At 38.2% G+C, this 18,616-nt stretch overlaps 1 protein-coding gene across 1 annotated transcript; it reads right to left on the bottom strand.

Moving 5' to 3' along the window:
- Window positions 1-3,193: 3,193 nt before the first annotated feature.
- nclb (PWP1 homolog no child left behind) lies at window positions 3,194-18,035 on the bottom strand. Its single transcript, XM_090120061.1, has 13 exons — window positions 17,834-18,035; window positions 17,648-17,706; window positions 15,086-15,213; window positions 14,621-14,694; window positions 14,090-14,195; window positions 13,527-13,634; window positions 11,899-12,073; window positions 11,387-11,483; window positions 10,081-11,211; window positions 9,581-9,671; window positions 9,217-9,298; window positions 7,934-8,085; window positions 3,194-3,316 (listed from the first exon to the last, which is right to left on the bottom strand). The coding sequence occupies exons 1-13, from the start codon at window positions 17,915-17,917 to the stop codon at window positions 3,246-3,248; spliced, it is 2,358 nt and encodes a 785-aa protein (XP_089976187.1). The 5' UTR covers window positions 17,918-18,035; the 3' UTR covers window positions 3,194-3,245.
- Between the last annotated feature and the right edge of the window lie 581 nt (window positions 18,036-18,616).

The following is an 18,616-nucleotide window of genomic DNA, read 5'->3' as shown; positions in this document are numbered from 1 at the left end:
AGTCATTTGAAAATGCATTAAAATTCCCCGTCAATTTGTTATTATCTGCTAACAGCGATTCCACAGTCAATCGGAAGTGCTTATAAATTTCCCATTCAAATATTTTCTATTCCGGGGGGGCTGTCTACCTTCGAGGGTGCGTGGTGCGCGAGCTGCAAGCAGCTCGCGGCTCATCCCAGGGCAGAAATCTTCAGTCATTTGAAAATGCATTTGAATTTCCTGTCCATTTGTTACATCTGCTAACAGCGATTCTACAGTCAGTCGAAACTGTTTATAAATTACTTATTCAAATATTGGTTAAATTCTTGAAACGTGATCCCCGAATTTCATCATTTTGAGGTGTCTAATCGATAGCGGGCAGTGACTTTTCATAATAAACTGTTAAAGAGTTTACTTAACACGCTCATCGCTTCGCTCCTCGCTACCTATTTGAATATTTACGCCGGCCGCTGACGTGACTTGCTCGCTTCGCTCGCTTGGCTAGTGCGGTAGTTGAAAGTAACCTAACTCGCTCGTCGCTTCGCTCCTCGCTACTTCTTTGAGTATTTACGCCGGCCGCTGACGTGACTTGCTCGCTTCGCTCGCTTGGCTAGTGCGGTAGTTCAAAAGTTAACCTAACTCGCTCGTCGCTTCGCTCCTCGCTACTTCTTTGAATATTTACGCCGGCCGCTGACGTGACTTGCTCGCTTCGCTCGCTTGGCTAGTGCGGTAGTTCAAAAGTAACCTAACTCGCTCGTTGCTTCGCTCCTCGCTACTTCTTTGAATATTTACGCCGGCCGCTGACGTGACTCGCTCGCTTCGCTCGCTTGGCTAGTGCGGTAGTTCAAAAGTAACCTAACTCGCTCGTCGCTTCGCTCCTCGCTACTTCTTTGAATATTTACGCCGGCCGCTGACGTGACTCGCTCGCTTCGCTCGCTTGGCTAGTGCGGTAGTTCAAAAGTTAATCTAACTCGCTCGTCGCTTCGCTCCTCGCTACTTCTTTGAATATTTACGCCGGCCGCTGACGTGACTTGCTCGCTTCGCTCGCTTGGCTAGTGCGGTAGTTCAAAAGTTAACCTAACTCGCTCGTCGCTTCGCTCCTCGCTACCTATTTGAATATTTAAGCCAGCCGCTGCCGTGATTCGCTCGCTTCGCTCGCTTGGCTCGTGCGGTAGTTCAAAAGTTAATAAATATTTTCTACTCCGGGAGGCTGTCGACCTTCGCGGTTGCGCCGTGTGCGGGCAGCAAGCAGCCCGCGGCGCCGTCTTTTGCTATTGCTATGCGATTACCCTTCCTACTATGGAAATTTCCATACAAAATTTTCGAAAAAAAAAAATTTCGCTTTTTACCAAAAATTTTTATATGCCTGGAAGCGGACCAGGTTTTGAAGCATTTTTTACTTCGGCGACCCCGACCTACCTGCCACCGGTTCAGAGAGCCGTTGAATTTCGCGATGTATGGAAAATGGAAACCGGGGGTCGGAGAGAAATTCTGAGTTTGCAGTTTTGTAAATATGGCCGATTAGAGCACAGAAGTCAATTTTCAGACCGATCGTAAAGTAACCGGCGCCACCATCTTGCTTTGAAAAATTGGCCATTTTTGAAAAAAAAATTGCGTCCAATTTGAAATTTCTCGATTGCCCTGGTAGCGCCCCATGTTCCTGATCATTTTTTAGTTCTACACCCCCCGGCTATCTAGCGCCGTTTCGGAGAGCCGTCCAATTTCACGTTGTATGAAACTTGGAAACCAGCTTTGGAAACTCGATAATGAGTATGCCATCTTAATGTGAGGCTCGATTAAAGCCCCTGTGCCAAGTTTCAGCGCGAACGGACCAGCGATGGCCGTTTTAGCATTTGTATGGCGGCGGCCATTTTTTCCGCCATTTTGAATTTTTTTCACTTTCTGTGGTAATTGCTCAAGGTCTACTCCAAGTTTAGTTCGAGCACCCCAGATGTAGCTGCTACCGTTTGCGCGGGCCGTTGACCGTCTTTGCGGGCTGTGAGAAAGTTCAGGGTTTCATATTTTTCTGGATATCCTGGGAGCTGGGCGAGTAAGAATACGTCATTGGTGTGTTTCTCCATTGCACCACCTCGGCTATAGGCACCTTTTTATGTTTGCGCCAAAAATGGAAAAATTCCAAAATCGAGCGACCCACTATGGCTCCCTGGTAGCGTCCCAGGGTGGTGATCATTTTTAGTTCCCGGACCCCCCACCCAACTCGCACCGTTTCCGCGGGCCGTTGGATTTTACGTTGTATGGAAGTCGGAAACGGGGGCCCGGAGCCACTCGAACGGGGCACCGATCGACTCGCTGGCTCGAACAGAGCACGTGTGCCAAATTTGAGACGTAAGGATTCATAAACGGCGATTTTGGCAAAGTACGGCGGCCATCTTGTTTTCGCGAAAATCCCCATTTTTCCACCCCCCCTGGTAATCGCCACCAGTTCCGAGCATTTTTTGTTCAGACACCCCCCCTCCAGGTACCACCGTTTTTGCGCACCTCCAGGGGTCCACTCGGTTTTCGAAGGTGATCGAGATCGCTATATTTTTCCTCTGGTCGATCGGAGCACCTCTACACGATCACGTCGAAATCCCCCCAACTTTCCACGTAGTTTCCGAGAAAACCGATGTCAGTCAGTGAGTGAGTGAGTGAGTGGTAGTGTAGCTTTATATATATATGATATGCCAGTGGCGGCGTTTTGTGGTTGTGGCCGATGGCCCGTGTGCGGGAGCCCTTAGGGCATTTTCAATTTATGCGTTTCGTGTCGGACGGCTGCGGTGCCGAAGCGGTGTGTTAGACATACAGCGGACAATCCTCTTTTTTCATACAAAACGCTCAGAGCGCCGCCGCGAGCGTTCGCGGTAACGCATAAATTGATTGCCCTTATAAAATTAGTATAATTTTTAGTAAGATTTTAGTTTGTAGGTAAATAAGTTAAAAGTACCTTTCTAAAAGTTATAATTTTGTTGCAGTGACTACGCATCAAAATTATAAAGGATTGGGTTTTTGGATATTCTCAAAGCGGTGGCAGTATTTTCCAAATTATGGATTACCAGTATTTTTATAAACTGTATATTTTGAATCATTTATATTTTATTGTTATAACTACATTCCTTTTTATTTTTAGAAATAAAAATATTATAAAACACTTTGGATTTTTACTATAACACCCCCGAAACTCATAACAGTAGATATTTTAAAGAGTAAAACACGATTTAAATATGTATATAAATTTTATTTTTCTTAAAAATCTAAAAAATTATTGTCTATGACTCCATAGCTTCTGTGTTTTCTGCTGACACTGTGACTTGAGGGCGTGATCCGAAACGGTTCATGACTGCAAAAAAAAAATGATTACATGAATAAAGTTATGAATTTACAAATTAGATATCTTCATTTTAGAAATTAATTTCTTCAATTATAAAATAATAAAATCTATAGGGTTCACTCTTTAACGAGTTTTTTATATTTAAAAAGAGTCAAGGAATCCATGACTGCTATTGTACGATTACCTAATCGTACTCTTATCATGGTACATATTATTTTGAGATATGAATTCTATGTTTTCTTCATAGTTAAAAATAAATATATCTCAAATCTCAATCTCAAATCCCTAATCTCATATATTTTTATCCCATTGCATTGGTCCTTCGAGCAAACGGTGAATTGCGGGACCGGGACAAAAAGTGTGCATAAAGTTTGTGCTGTGTTTGTGTGCGTGGTTCTGGTTTCCGTGATCACATCGCGACCTCGGTGCTTTTGGAAGGCACCACATATATCTCCACATCTCTACCCTGGTGTCTTGGGGGGACACTACACCTCAACCTCGGTGCTTTAGGAAGGCACCACACATCTTCATATCTCAACATTGGTGCCCTGGAAAGGCATCGCATCTCTACACATCGACGGAATAATTCACATCTCGGCGCGGCGTAAGCGTAACTTGAAGCTAACCAAGTAAGGTTTCTTATTTTATCTCTTATTTTGAAAAATGTCGATGGAGGATATTTTAGCTACCCAAGAGCAATTAATAGATGCATTGGATAAGCTACATATAAACTTTAAAAAGGATGGAGCGGAGCGAAAGACTCCCGATTATATACGAAAACGATTAGAAACGTTAGAAAAATATTTTGTAGACTTCCACAACAACCACATGACACTTCTATCTTTCAATGATCACTCTCATGAGTATTTTGCATTCAATAGATATGATCAAATTAAGAAAAAATACAATAACATAAAGACAGCCTTGCAAAATTATAAATCTTTAGAAAACCCTGAATTACAACCTCCAACCTTTCAAACCCCGTCAACCTCTCATGAATATCAAGAAAAACCTCCCAACAATATCTCCAATATAAATAAAACGGAAGAGCTTATGAAAAAACAAACAACTAATTTTAAGGCTTTTTTGCGAACTGTTTCAAACATAAATCTTGATCTTATATCGGAAAAGTGGGAATTTGAGGATATCCTAAAGTCCTTGCAAATCCGCTGGTCGGCAATTGATACCTTGCATTGGGAATTAGAAAACGAATTGAGCGGAACGAACGCTGAATATGAAGAACAATTTACTAATTATGAAAAACATTACTATAAGTTAAAAAAAGATATTAATAAAAAGATGTATTCTCTATCTCATATAGAAAAATCAACCCCAAAAGTAGAGCTGCCTACATTCGAAGGAAATTACATGCAATGGGTTTCCTTTAAAGATCTATTTACGGAAACTATTCACAATAATCCGTCACTATCTAATGCACAAAAGTTACAGTTTCTTAAGAGTAAAGTTAAGGGCGAGCCTGAAAAAATGATCCAACATCTCCAAATTAGCTCCGACAATTATCTCATATCTTGGAATATCCTCAGTCATCGTTACGATAATAAGCGATTAATCTTTACATCTCATCTTAATAACCTCTTAAATATCCCTAATATTCAATATCAGTCGTATCAACATATTAAACGGATTCATGATATTATTCGGATTACATATTATTCGGATTCAACATATGAGAGCATTAATGCAATTGAAAACCTTGGAATTAACGTGTCATCTTGGGACCCTTTCCTTGTTTGTATATTATCTCAGAAGTTAGACCCAGAGACATACAATGATTATATGCAATCCTTAAAGTCGCCCAGAGAGATACCTGTATTGCAAGACTTTTTACAGTATTTAGAAACTAAGTTTATGACTCTAGAGACCTCACGAAAAAAGCATGAAAGCTACACAACAAAAGTATTTAATCAGCCATCAAATCAGCATACACATTTAAGAAACTACAAGAATCAATCACCCTTTTCTAAAAGTTATAATAATAAATTTAAACAGAGTTTTAATAATCCATATTCTACAAATCATGCTATTTCGCAAGTAACTTATTCCAATAATATAACAAATGTAAAACGCAAGCGGTGTCCGATGTGTAATTCCAGCGAACATCGCCTTTATACATGTCCGACTTTATTAAAAATGCATCCTTATGAGCGAAGAAAAACGGTTGAAAACATGAAACTTTGCCTCAACTGCCTACATTACCACAAAGGAATGAAATGCTTTTCACAGATATTGTGTAAGCAATGTAATAAAAATCATAATACCCTTTTACATGAATGTTTCACGTCACAAAATATGACACCGGAAGCCTCACGTTCAAGGTTACACGGGGCTCATTCGAAACCTTTACGCCAGCAACAAGAAAATATGAACACATTAGTATCCCTTCCTGCATGTGACCCCAGCGAAATACCTATTACTAGCTACTGTAATTATCAAGGTTCAAGCAGCAGATGGATCTCACCTTAACATGAGAGCGCTTCTAGATCAGTGCTCACAAATCTCAACTTTAAAAAAAATACCTCTTAAAAAAAATGAATATATCAATGTAATCTTAATTTAAATAGCAACATCCAGCAGTTATGGGAAATGAAGGATGTACCTTACTCTAAATCTTACTTTAAATCTATCTCAGGAAGACCTTTAAAAGAAAATTTCGAAGAAAAATTGGATGCGTCAAAATCTTAAATGTATCGCCTAATTTATGTAATTAGAAAACAAATTAATAAAACAACGTCAATTAGCACGCGAGAATAAGCTATTCATATTGGAATACAAAGAACTCGGATATATGATACCCTGTGTGTCGCACGCCGACTTAAGGCCAAGTGGCCACCTACCGCGCATTTTACGCGCAGAGTCATCAACTACAGCCTTGCGAGTTGTTCGACGCATCCTAGAAAACCTTAAATGGATTAACCTTTAATGATCTCATGTATAGAGCGCCTAATCTGCAAAAAGACCTTCAAATCCTAATTTTTAGATGGCGCCAATTTAAGTACGGGTTTACGGCGGAATTGATCTCAAATCCTACAAAGCGACAATTTTTGTCCGAAATATCGAAAATCTTTGAACCCTTTACAAGATGAGATTACATTATAAAATAATGTGATGATTATAATTATCTTACTATCTTACTATGAAACGATCTATTGTTAAGCTATCACTGTTACCTTCGTAAATACTATGATATAAATACTATTAATGAATCTACCGACTATCATAAGGAAGAAATTAAAACCTCGAAAACATAGAATTCATATCTCAAAATAATATGTACCATGATAAGAGAACATATTTTAAACACAATGCGAAGCTATAATATTACAGCGTGCGCACGAGTTCGGCGAAATGGAATATTATAATAACATTTTATTTATGAGTGATTCGTTTGATATGGGAGCTGTATGAGTATATGTTAATTGGAATCCTGGTTGTTGTGGTTGTTTGTGGAAATAATAACGTATTGGAAACAATTGCGTCGTCGACGAGCTTCAGCAGAGCCGGCGGTGGAGGCTGCGACCAGTGTCGCGGTCCCCGCCCGGCCACCTCCAACCCCAGTGAAAAGTGATTATGTGATAAGTGTTAGTGAAATAGTGAGTGTGATGTGCGCGTAAATAAACATGACTAAATCTTTCGAGTGTTTTCGCTTCCCAACTTAAGTGAATCTCTAACGCTATTATAAAAAACAATTGTAACATAATCTTGTAACCCTATCGTAAAGAACAAATGTATCTTAATCTTATAATTATTGTATCTTCATCTTGTAATCATAACTAACACAATCATTTAGTAAATAGATACAAAATTGTAATATCACCTTGTTAGTTTTAAGTTCATCTTTCATCAAGTTACTAACCTTCACCTTTTTCTCCCCCGGGAACATGTACGATTACCTAATCGTACAGACAATAGGTACATGTTCCCGGAATGCAATGCGTCGATGGTGCATATTTTATTATATTGTATTAATTATTATTTTAAGTTTTAACACACGTTCAGTTCGCATTCGGACTCCGTACCGGGCGGAGTGGAGCTCCGCCCGGTGCGTCATAAAACTCAATCTCATCTAATCCCAATATATTAAAGAAATATATCTCAATCTCAATCTTGAATCTCTTATCTTATCTTTTACCCCATCTTACAGCTATATTTATAAACATGACCAACCCCTTCTTCTTTTCAAAATTAGACAAACGATAGCGATAGCAGTATTTATCTATCTATTGGAGATATTACTATAACATACATGTTAATAGAGGTTACTGTTTGCGAACTTTGTCAAACATACTGCTGTAATTTCTTTCTTTACAGTTAGTTAAAGCACACATCCAGTTATAAAGCTGGCAAACTGAATTATTATATCATCACTAGCTGTGTCGCGCGGTTTCAACCGCGTGCCTCCGCTCCTGTTGGTCTTGGCGTAGTATATAGCCTTCCTCGATGAATGGGCTATCTAACACCGAAAGAATTTTTCAAATCGGACCAGTAGTTCTTGAGATTAGCGCGTTCAAACAAACAACCAAACTCTTCAGCTTTATAATATTAGTATAGATAACACACACACACGTCACCTAACACACACACACACACACACACACACACACTCACCCTCGTCACTGCTGGTCAGGTCGGCCAGCTCGATGCAGTTCTGTTTGTTGTCGCCGCCCACCGCCACGGCCAGCGGGTGGTCGGGGCAGGCGGCTGCACACAACGCTTGGCCAACACGGCCGGCCCGCTCGCTCACTTGCACGGCCCCAGAACTGGGAATAAAAATTTTGATTACGTTATTTTTTTTGACGTGACAATGTCTTATAATTCGATAGAGCACGCACGAAAAAACATGACTCATGCGGCGTTACCTCGCTCTGAGGCGTTCCATGTTAAGGCTTGAAGTGTAAGTGAGAGCGCGAAACGAGCGACAAAGAAGCACAATCGGACGTTGTCACGTTCAACTATCGTCAGTAAACCGACTTTACAGACAACCAATTTTTTTTTGTACTTATAAGTTTTGTGGTAGTAAATAACGTTTGTTTCATGTGTTACTATGCCTTTACTGATATGTTTTAATTTAATTTTTAAGCTATTGCATAGCTTCTATCGCGGGCCTTGATCGCGGGGACCGAATCCAGAAATTTAGTAACGAAAAACCTCACGCTCCCCACTCCAACGAACGCGGAGGTATGGCTTGAAGGCATAGCATGCAATAGCTTTACCGCGGTAGTCCCCGAGACGTCTTTTTTTTGTATAAGTTTTGTGGTAATAAATGTGTGATAATCAAGTTTGGTTTCGTATGTGTTACTATGCCTTTACTGTTTCATCCTATTATTATTAGTTATTACTTTAATTTTTTTATTATTTTTACAAATTTTTTACATGCGTTCAAAGATTTCCGAGAATTCATTTATCACACAGAAAGCGAACCAACTAAAATCTGTTAAACTTGTAATTGTCTTATGCTAGGCGTCCATTAGAGGCGGATCGGGCCGGGCCGCATCGCAACGGGCCGTCTCTAATGGACGCGCTGTTTGCTCCTGCGTCCACCTGTACGGGGCGCGGCGGATTTTATTTAACAGACGCTCGCCGCTCACATCCGCCTGCCTGCGTCCACTAGACGGGTCGGGGCGGGCCGGGCCGCAGCGCACCGCCGGCAGAAATCCGCCTGCGAAGCGATATCCGCCAATGCGTTGCGGCCCGCCCCGACCCGATCCGTCGCTAATGGACGATGTTTCATACAAAACATAGGCCGGCGTATTTTTGCGTTGCGATGCGGCCCGGCCCGATCCGCCTAGTGGACGCCTAGCATTATTGTATAGCAGACCATTTTACAATTATATTTATTTTTCAGCGTCTTTTACAGCTAGCAATCTGATATTAAATAAATATTCACTCACCTAGTTATATCCCATGTCTTTAGTTTCGCATCTGTACCAACGGTTATCATCAAACCGGGTATCTTATCACTTAGAATTAGACCTGAAATTAATAAAAAATATTTCAACTTCTTCTTCATTGTAAGAAATGATGAAATATTAAAAAGAAATTGAATGATGTTGTAGTGAGAATGAAAAAAAAAACATTTTTGTAATTAATTTTTTATACTTACCAATTTTATAATACATTTTAAATTAGTAAACGATAAAATTATTTTAGAAAACATTATTCCTGAGTGACGTATTTTATTCTAGTTTTTATATAAGTAAAGAAACAGAGATTCAAGTTTTATTTTTTTCCCAATTTCCTAAATAAACAACATACCTGTAACCTCTTTCTCGTGTGCCTGTATCGTCCACAACGGTTCGTCCTGTCTGCAGTCCACGTACGCCACTTTGCCTTCGTTGTTGCTCATCTAATTATAGAGAAAAATAATAGTAAATTTATAGTGGGTAGTTTAATAAAATATGTTTTAATTAAGAAGGACATTCTTTTTTCATATTTTTACCCGCCTTCTCCGTTTCGATCGCCTTTAATTTATTGACGACCGTTAAATTATAAAACGGGCATTCGATATGACGAGATAGGTTAGGTTCAGTTTATTTAAAAACTGTACACAAATAGAAGCCCTGCTAAGCGGGGCTCCGTCGCATCGTAACCTGCACCTGCCGGACTTTGGTCTTGGTTGCACCTGGTTAGGTGTCAGTTGCACTTGGTTTGGTGTCAGTTACACTTGGTTTGGTGTCAGTTGCACTTGGTTTGGTGTCAGTTGCTTACTTAACTTACCTGACATATTACTCAGTCCTGCAGTCACTAACACTCACCGCGAAGCAGAAGGGACTGTGCACATCCCACAGCACGCGCTCTATCTCGGGGCCGAGCGCCCACGTGCGGTGCGCGTCTGGTGTCCTGCAGTCTGTGACACGCGCACAGCTAACACTCACCGCGAAGCAGAAGGGACTGTGCACATCCCACAGCACGCGCTCTATCTCGGGGCCGAGCGCCCACGTGCGGTGCGCGTCTGGTGTCCTGCAGTCTGTGACACGCGCACAGCTAACACTCACCGCGAAGCAGAAGGGACTGTGCACATCCCACAGCACGCGCTCTATCTCGGGGCCGAGCGCCCACGTGCGGTGCGCGTCTGGTGTCCTGCAGTCTGTGACACGCGCACAGCTAACACTCACCGCGAAGCAGAAGGGACTGTGCACATCCCACAGCACGCGCTCTATCTCGGGGCCGAGCGCCCACGTGCGGTGCGCGTCTGGTGTCCTGCAGTCTGTGACACGCGCACAGCTAACACTCACCGCGAAGCAGAAGGGACTGTGCACATCCCACAGCACGCGCTCTATCTCGGGGCCGAGCGCCCACGTGCGGTGCGCGTCTGGTGTCCTGCAGTCTGTGACACGCGCACAGCTAACACTCACCGCGAAGCAGAAGGGACTGTGCACATCCCACAGCACGCGCTCTATCTCGGGGCCGAGCGCCCACGTGCGGTGCGCGTCTGGTGTCCTGCAGTCTGTGACACGCGCACAGCTAACACTCACCGCGAAGCAGAAGGGACTGTGCACATCCCACAGCACGCGCTCTATCTCGGGGCCGAGCGCCCACGTGCGGTGCGCGTCTGGTGTCCTGCAGTCTGTGACACGCGCACAGCTAACACTCACCGCGAAGCAGAAGGGACTGTGCACATCCCACAGCACGCGCTCTATCTCGGGGCCGAGCGCCCACGTGCGGTGCGCGTCTGGTGTCCTGCAGTCTGTGACACGCGCACAGCTAACACTCACCGCGAAGCAGAAGGGACTGTGCACATCCCACAGCACGCGCTCTATCTCGGGGCCGAGCGCCCACGTGCGGTGCGCGTCTGGTGTCCTGCAGTCTGTGACACGCGCGTGACCGTCGCACGCGCCGGTTAGTAGTGTTTGCGCTTCTAGCGGGTGGAATACGAGCGATTGGACCTAGAGTATTTAAAAGTATGTTTAAAAAATTAAGCTTTGACGCTCTGAAATGAGACCGAGACTTCAAAATAGTCCTGGATTATTATCCCACATAAATAAGTATTATGTAACATTTCTAGTCAACACAGAAAATAACTACAAAAATATACATAGAAAACTAGAAAACACAACAAACCTTATCTTGGAAGTAATCGAGTTTCGTGTGCGGCGTGCCCTGATCGAGGTCCCACAACAGAACTGTGTTGTCCGCAGACCCGCTCGCCATCACGTGCCTAGGTGACAAGGAAAGTGTAAATGAAGGATTTTTAAAGATGATTGATTAAACGGGGAAAATTTTCCAAATTTTTATTTGAAATTTATAAATTAAAATTGAGATGCCGCGGGAACACATTTACTATTTCTATGAAATATTGGTCTACAAATAAATAACCTGAATAAAATTTAAAATAAAATATTTAATTAAAACTCCCTGCGTAAACATCGCATTTAAAAATCTTTCATTTTATCAGCCTGCATCCAAAAAATTAATGAAGCCAAAATTAGGCGGTAGCATCCGGCATCTTGAATTTCCCAATTTCCTAATGTCAGTCATTTTACTCTTAAAATACATAGCTATAAATTATGCTATCATTAAAAAGATAAATGAAAGAAAATCGGTTACATTTAAATATTAGTCGAAATACTTACGTAAAATTCCTATTCCATGACAAATCTAAAACAGCATCCTTATGTCCGACGCGCTGTATTTTCTTCTTTTTATTCGGCTTTTTACCAAGTTTGAATGCTGGTTCCAAGCAATTCTCTATGTCTAAATCCCATACTTGTATAACGGGATCCATCCCACCCAGTGCACAGAGATTACCTAAATAATATCAATTGTTGATTTTTTATGCTATATAAAAATTTCGATATTTGAAAAAAATTTATTCAAACAATGACAGTGGAAGAAAATATATTGTATGTATTTATTTTCAGTTTTTGAAAGATTTCTAACAAAACTTGTGTGAATTAGGCATTTATGGTTGACAAACTTTTTCAAATAGATATATAATATATGCTATAAATAAAACCAATTATGTTAAATCGTTTATAACTGCTAATTTTTATTAATTTACTGAAACATTTGTTTTATATCAAATCTATTATTTTGATTATAGTTTCGCAAATAAATTGTCTAAGCGATGTTGAGTTATATCGATCCTAGATGGCGCTGAGACGCTGCATCGCGCTGTAGTTATTTTTTTCAGATTTTGCAGTGATTTTATATTTTTGACGATGATATTATTTTTGTATGTTGCTTTTCTTAGCAAGAATATTTTTTTATTTGTTAATATTATAAATAATTAGCGGTCCGCCCCGGCTTCGCCCGTGGTACATATTTCGCAATAAAAGGTAGCCTATGTTCTTTCTCAGGGTCTAAAGATTGTCTGTGCCAAATTTCATCAAAATCGGTCCAGTAGTTTATGCGTGAAAACCATACATATGTACTTACATACATAATTACAAACCTTTCCTCTTTATAATATTAGTATAGATTAATTTTATAGCTAACTATTCTAGAATCTAGAAGGTAATTTCCACACTCAATTTTATAATCCTTATATGTACCAAGGAATGGTTTATGTGTGACAAATTTATTGTAGATTTATATACACTTTAAGGTATCTAGTAAATTGATTTACAAATAGTTATATAAGTTATATAATTAATTAATAGTTATATAATATACTAACACTAACATTTTTAATAATAAAATTAACTGTCCCCAATTACTAGCAAGATTCAACATTCGTGTACCGGCTAGATATCCCCGCTTTAAAATAACCCCCTTAGCTCCTCCACTCCGCAAATCCGTTTCCGGGGCCAACTCCCCACTACCCAGACTATCAAAAATTATCAATAAATACAGTGATAAAATCGACATCTTCTTCCATACACCCAACAAGCTCCGTTCTATAGTGAAGGATATACAAAAATTGAAACCTTAATCCGTCAGTCCTCGGATCACAGACACAATAGAAAATCTATTGTGTCTCGGCCCGATCGGGCCGCTCGGTGGTCAATGGGTTAAATTGTTGTCATCATCTATCATCTGTTAATTAAAAATTCTTATTCTTTTAATAATAAAAATAATTTTGTATTATACTCTTAAGAAATAGCTCTGTATAATTGGCGCATGCTGTGTTTACCTCTAATTATTTGTTACTTTATCGCAAGAACTATATGTTATATAATAATAATTATATTAAGGAATCATTGTAAACAAATGTTGGTTGACCAAATAAATAAATAAAATAAAACATACTATTACTCACCAGGCTGTGGATCTGATGGATCATGGCTCAGCCATTCTATACACAATGGGAACCAAGGCAAGATTATATCATGGTGAACATAGAATGATCCCTCCTCTTTGTTGTATACTGAAAAAAGAGGTTTAGTTTTTATTAAAATGTTAAATTATATGTAAAAGTATTGGTATATTGAAGTATGAAAAACTAGATTTCCGCCCGCGGCTTCGCCCGCGTTTGCAAAGGAAAACCCGCATAGTTCCCGTTCCCGTGGGATTTCCGGGATAAAAACTATCCTATGTGTTAATCCAACTTACCCTCTATATGTGTGTTATATTTCATTGAAATCGGTTCAGTAGAATTTGCGTGAAAGAGTAACAAAGACACACACATCCTCACAAACTTTCGCATTTATAATATAAGTAGGATACTACTAATATAAACTATTGCTGATTGGTTCTGGTATAGATAAAACACAATTTTAATAGATAGATACAATTTTTTTTCTTCTATATCTTACTCAAAATTGGATTTATAGTGAAAAATTAAGCATACATTTCCTGATTTTAATAATATCTAATACTTACTGTAAACTTCTAAAATACTAGCATCACTCTCTACATGGCCCACTAAAAGCAGGTTATCATCAGATTTAATTATGTCATCTTCTTCATCACTGTCCGCACCATCTGTCTGTTATAAAAACAATAATATTATAATGAACAAAACCAAAAATTCACTTTTAAATTTTTTAATGGGTTATAATTGAATACTTTGATAAAAATCAATCCTTACAAAATATGTTTAATGAAAAAACATTTGTTTGTTTTCGAAGTGAACGTTTTTTTGATGCATTGAGAGAAAATACCATCGTGCAATAAGGCGATGATTTTGTTATTTTTTAATCTTGCTAAAGAAGTTTCACTTCTGACAGAGCTCGGAACACACTCTATTTTTTTTACCTGCAAAACCTACATTACCTACATAATTTTGCAAAAGATGTTGAATATTTTGAAAATGAAAAAGATAAAAAAAATGTTTTAATTTAACAAAATCACGGGAATTTGCAACAAGAAGTATAGAAGTTATAGGATTTTAAAGTATAACTATTTCCTTACCCTGATTTTAACATCTTCACTCAGATCTCCAAGATTAGGCAATGTGGCTATAGTTCCCAGACCAATGGGATTGGCTGTGGATAAAATAATAAAACATATTAAACATTAAATATAGCCAATAGTGATCATTATTAAGTGATAAGGCCGCCAAAAAAGTTGTACTCTGTTCTATCTGTAAGTAGTTCTTAGGTTTCCTCTCTGTACGACTATTAAAGAGTTAAATAAATAAATTAATTAATTAAATATGTAATATTTTTTACACATTTACACTACATTTTTAAATTAAAAAGTATCGTTGAATCGGTCATAAAAGTATAGTTATTGATAAAATTAGCCTAGCTTTTTAACAAGTATTGAAATTTTAATAACATGCAATCAGGAGTCAATTAAAAAATATTTGACAAAAAGCTGCCTATACACAAAAATAAAGGCTAATTTTCAGATTTAAATATAAATATTTATTACTATCATCTTCCTCATCATATTTCTCAAAGTTGAACTCATCATTGGGATCTGCAGGCTCAGGAGCTGCACTTGCTTCATTGCCTTCTGAGTCACTATTGTCACTGTTGTCATCACCCTGTTCTGTTAACCTATAAATTAAAATATATTATTCAACAAGGAAAATTGCAGTAACGGAAAACAATATTAAACATTTAAGTATGATTATTTAGTTTTTGTATTAAACTCTGCAATATGTTTATAATATCGGGAAATATTATAGCTACTGATAAGTATAATTAATAATTCTACACATTGATATTGATATTGACATAATATAAAACAGTTGCTTTCTCTGTCCCTATCTCTCTATATGCTTAAATCTTTAAATCTATAACAACAGATTGTGATGCTATTTTTTCATAGATTGAGTGATTCTCGAAGAAGGTTTCAGTACATCATTTATTAAGTTTTAAGCCGCGGGCGGAAAGCTGGAAAGGAAATTGGGCTGCATATTTGATTCGATGTCCCCGAATTTCATTATTTTGTGCTGTTTAATCGATAGCTGGTAGTGGATTTTCTTAACAAACTGCTTTTCTTTTCCAACAAAAATGCGTAGTTTTTGTGAAAATCGAAATTGAAAATGATATTTTTTAAGGTTATTTTTGTACTAAAAACGCATCATAAAGTAAAATCTTAAGCCATTATAGTATCAAAATGTCTAATTATCACACTCACACGCATTATTTTTAAATATATTTACGTACCTATTACTTTATTTACATATTACAATTTATTTTGTTAAAATAGTATTTTAACAATTTAGTATAGCCAAAAATCGTTCCATATTTTGTATTCACAACAAGCCACAGATAACACAAATTAGTTAATATGACGCAGATCACAGATTAGCAATACAAATATACTAGCTTATCATAGAGTATAAATGATACATTTTAATTTTTAATGTTTTTTTTATAGCTCACTTGCTTCAGTTTTTAAAATCGATTAACTTTTACTTTTAGTATTCAAATAGGTAGCGAGGAGCGAAGCGACGAGCGTGTTAGGTTAACTGTTGAACTGCCGCACGAGCCGAGCGAGCGAAGCGAGCGTGCCGCAGCAGCGGCCGGCGAGTGCCAGAAGCGACTTTAGGGCGATTCCCACTCAAACAAAAAAAAAACTACGTAGGTTTAAACAACCTGTTTGTATTTTATTTATGTATCGTAAAATTTTTGTTATTATCAAATGCTATCTAAATTAAAATTACGAAGTGTCTAGTCGTCCGCTAAACGGATGAATAAAATAAATTAGTCGTCCGATTACCGGATGAATAAAATAATTTAATCGTCCGATTACCGGATGAATAAAATAATTTAATCGTCCAATTATTCGGATTACTAGATAACCTTTTAACACTAAAGCTAGTTGGGTTGGACTAAAGCAAAGGGGGCTCAGGACTTAGAAAATTTTTGATGGAGTTGGTGTCATTATAACACCTATTTATTATTGTTTTATCGTAAAGATTACGCTAATATAAGCATGTTTTATAGGAACAACTTTTCTCTAAAATCAAAAATGGCCTTTAGGTTAGGTTAGGTTAGGTTTCTTAAAAAAAAAACTACACAGAAATAGGAGCCCCGCTTCGCGGGGCTCCGTCGACGCGCAAAAAAAAATCAAGTTTAGGTTAGGTTAGGTTAGGTTAGGTTTCTTAAAAAAAAAATACACAGAAATAGGAGCCCCGCTTCGCGGGGCTCCGTCGACGCGCAAAAAAATCAAGTTTAGGTTAGGTTAGGTTAGGTTAGGTTTCTTAAAAAAAAATACACAGAAATAAGAGCCCCGCGAAGCGGGGCTCCGTCGACGCGCAAAAAAAAAATCAAGTTTAGGTTAGGTTAGGTTAGGTTTCTTAAAAAAAAAACTACACAGAAATAGGAGCCCCGCTAAGCGGGGCTCCGTCGACGCGCAAAAAAAATCAAATACCTACGTGTGCCCTCCTCCCCCCTCTCCTCCCCCCCACAAAAAACCTATAATACGTGCGGCAGTTCTCTAAAGAATTATCGGATGATTAAATTATTTTATTCATCCGGTAATCGGACAACTAATTTATTTTATTAATCCGTTTAGCGGACGACTAGCGCTGTCCTTAAAATTATTTTTTACAAATTCATTTTAAAAATCACTTTCGAATTATATTTATTATCTACAATTGTGAACGCGTCATATAACATTTATTATCTATAATGGCATGTCGTAAATACGTGGTAAATACAAACTTACATTTTTCAGGTAATATAATTTAAGAAATTGTTATAAATAAATTAATAATACGGCAATATATTTAAAAATATTGCCTGTGTGCGAGATTACTAGAAGTTTTAATACGACAATGGTATAAAAGTGTCGTTTTTAGTACAAAAATAACCTTAAAAAAAATAATTTTCAATTTCGATTTTCACAAAAACTACGCATTTTTGTTGGAAAAGAAAAGCAGTTTGTTAAGAAAATCCACTACCAGCTATCGATTAAACAGCACAAAATAATGAAATTCGGGGACATCGAATCAAATATTTAACCGGAAATTGGTGCTACCTTAAATCATCAGCTGTTTGTTTGATAATTTTTTCAAGTTCCTTTTCAGTCAATTCAATCTGCAACAAAATTAATAATTGGCATATTATAACGAAGGAAACAATTAAAACGTAAAGTTGCCTGGCCTTATGTATTCCGTTATAATATTAAATTAGTTATTTATTGAAATAGCAATGTTAAGTGTACCTTTTCGGGGACCGGCTTTGCGACGCCTCGGCGTACGAAGTGCATACATGATACCAAACTAACTGATGGCGTATTTTCTTCCATTGTGATTATAAAGTTTTAGATGTTTTTCTTATAACAAACAGATTTGAGATTTATAATAATTTTATAACTTATGTTTACCAAAATTCTCAACACGAGGACTATCACGTTTTTTTGACAGCCGTCACTTGTCAATTTATAATCAAATTGCCAGTAAATGGATATAGGTCAGTTTCAGTTCACTCAGTTCACACAAGTCGCTTATTTACTCTGTAACGGATCATTCACGCTAGGAACTTGCTACGGATCCAATAAATATATAATTTTAGGATAATATTTTGTTCCTCACTAGTCTCGTCGTTATCTTCTAAAGGATTAGTCATCCTGTATCTCCGTAACGAACTTACCACTCGCGCCAATCTGTTACATCGTTGCAGCACAGAGCAAGTAATATAGTATGCAGTGAATGGTGAGTTTATGTCATATTAATATGCGTGGTGTGCTACAAAATTACAGCACAGAATTACAGATATCGTTCACTTATTCGTAAAGTGTGTAGGTATCGTTTTATGTCTTACAAAGAGTGTGTTAAAAATAACAACTAACTTTCTGTATTGAAATTATTATACTGCACAAAGGCGATAGATTTTAAAATAAAAAATTCTTATAACAGTCGCCTTTCCATGTAAGTGGTAAGTGACAATAGTAAAAATTTTGTTTGCATGTGACCGTAACAATTTTATGCAAATTCCTAGATAATAT

Source organism: Colias eurytheme, chromosome 3 (assembly GCF_061535395.1).
Source record: "Colias eurytheme isolate Ceu_HAF_F1 chromosome 3, ilColEury1 Martin Lab GWU primary, whole genome shotgun sequence".
Lineage (NCBI taxonomy): Eukaryota > Metazoa > Arthropoda > Insecta > Lepidoptera > Pieridae > Colias > Colias eurytheme.
This window is presented reverse-complemented; position numbering and strand designations above follow the sequence as displayed.

Bases quoted from the DNA above. Each gene is read 5' to 3' on its own strand.
- nclb (XM_090120061.1), bottom strand. From the start codon at position 17,917: ATGGAAGAAAATACGCCATCAGTTAGTTTGGTATCATGTATGCACTTC. The intron at 14,196-14,620 runs GTAAGGAAATAG...TTTTTATAACAG, and splicing joins GTGAAGATGTTAAAATCAGG to ACAGATGGTGCGGACAGTGA. The intron at 9,299-9,580 runs GTATGTTGTTTA...TATTAATTTCAG, and splicing joins ACACGAGAAAGAGGTTACAG to GTCTAATTCTAAGTGATAAG.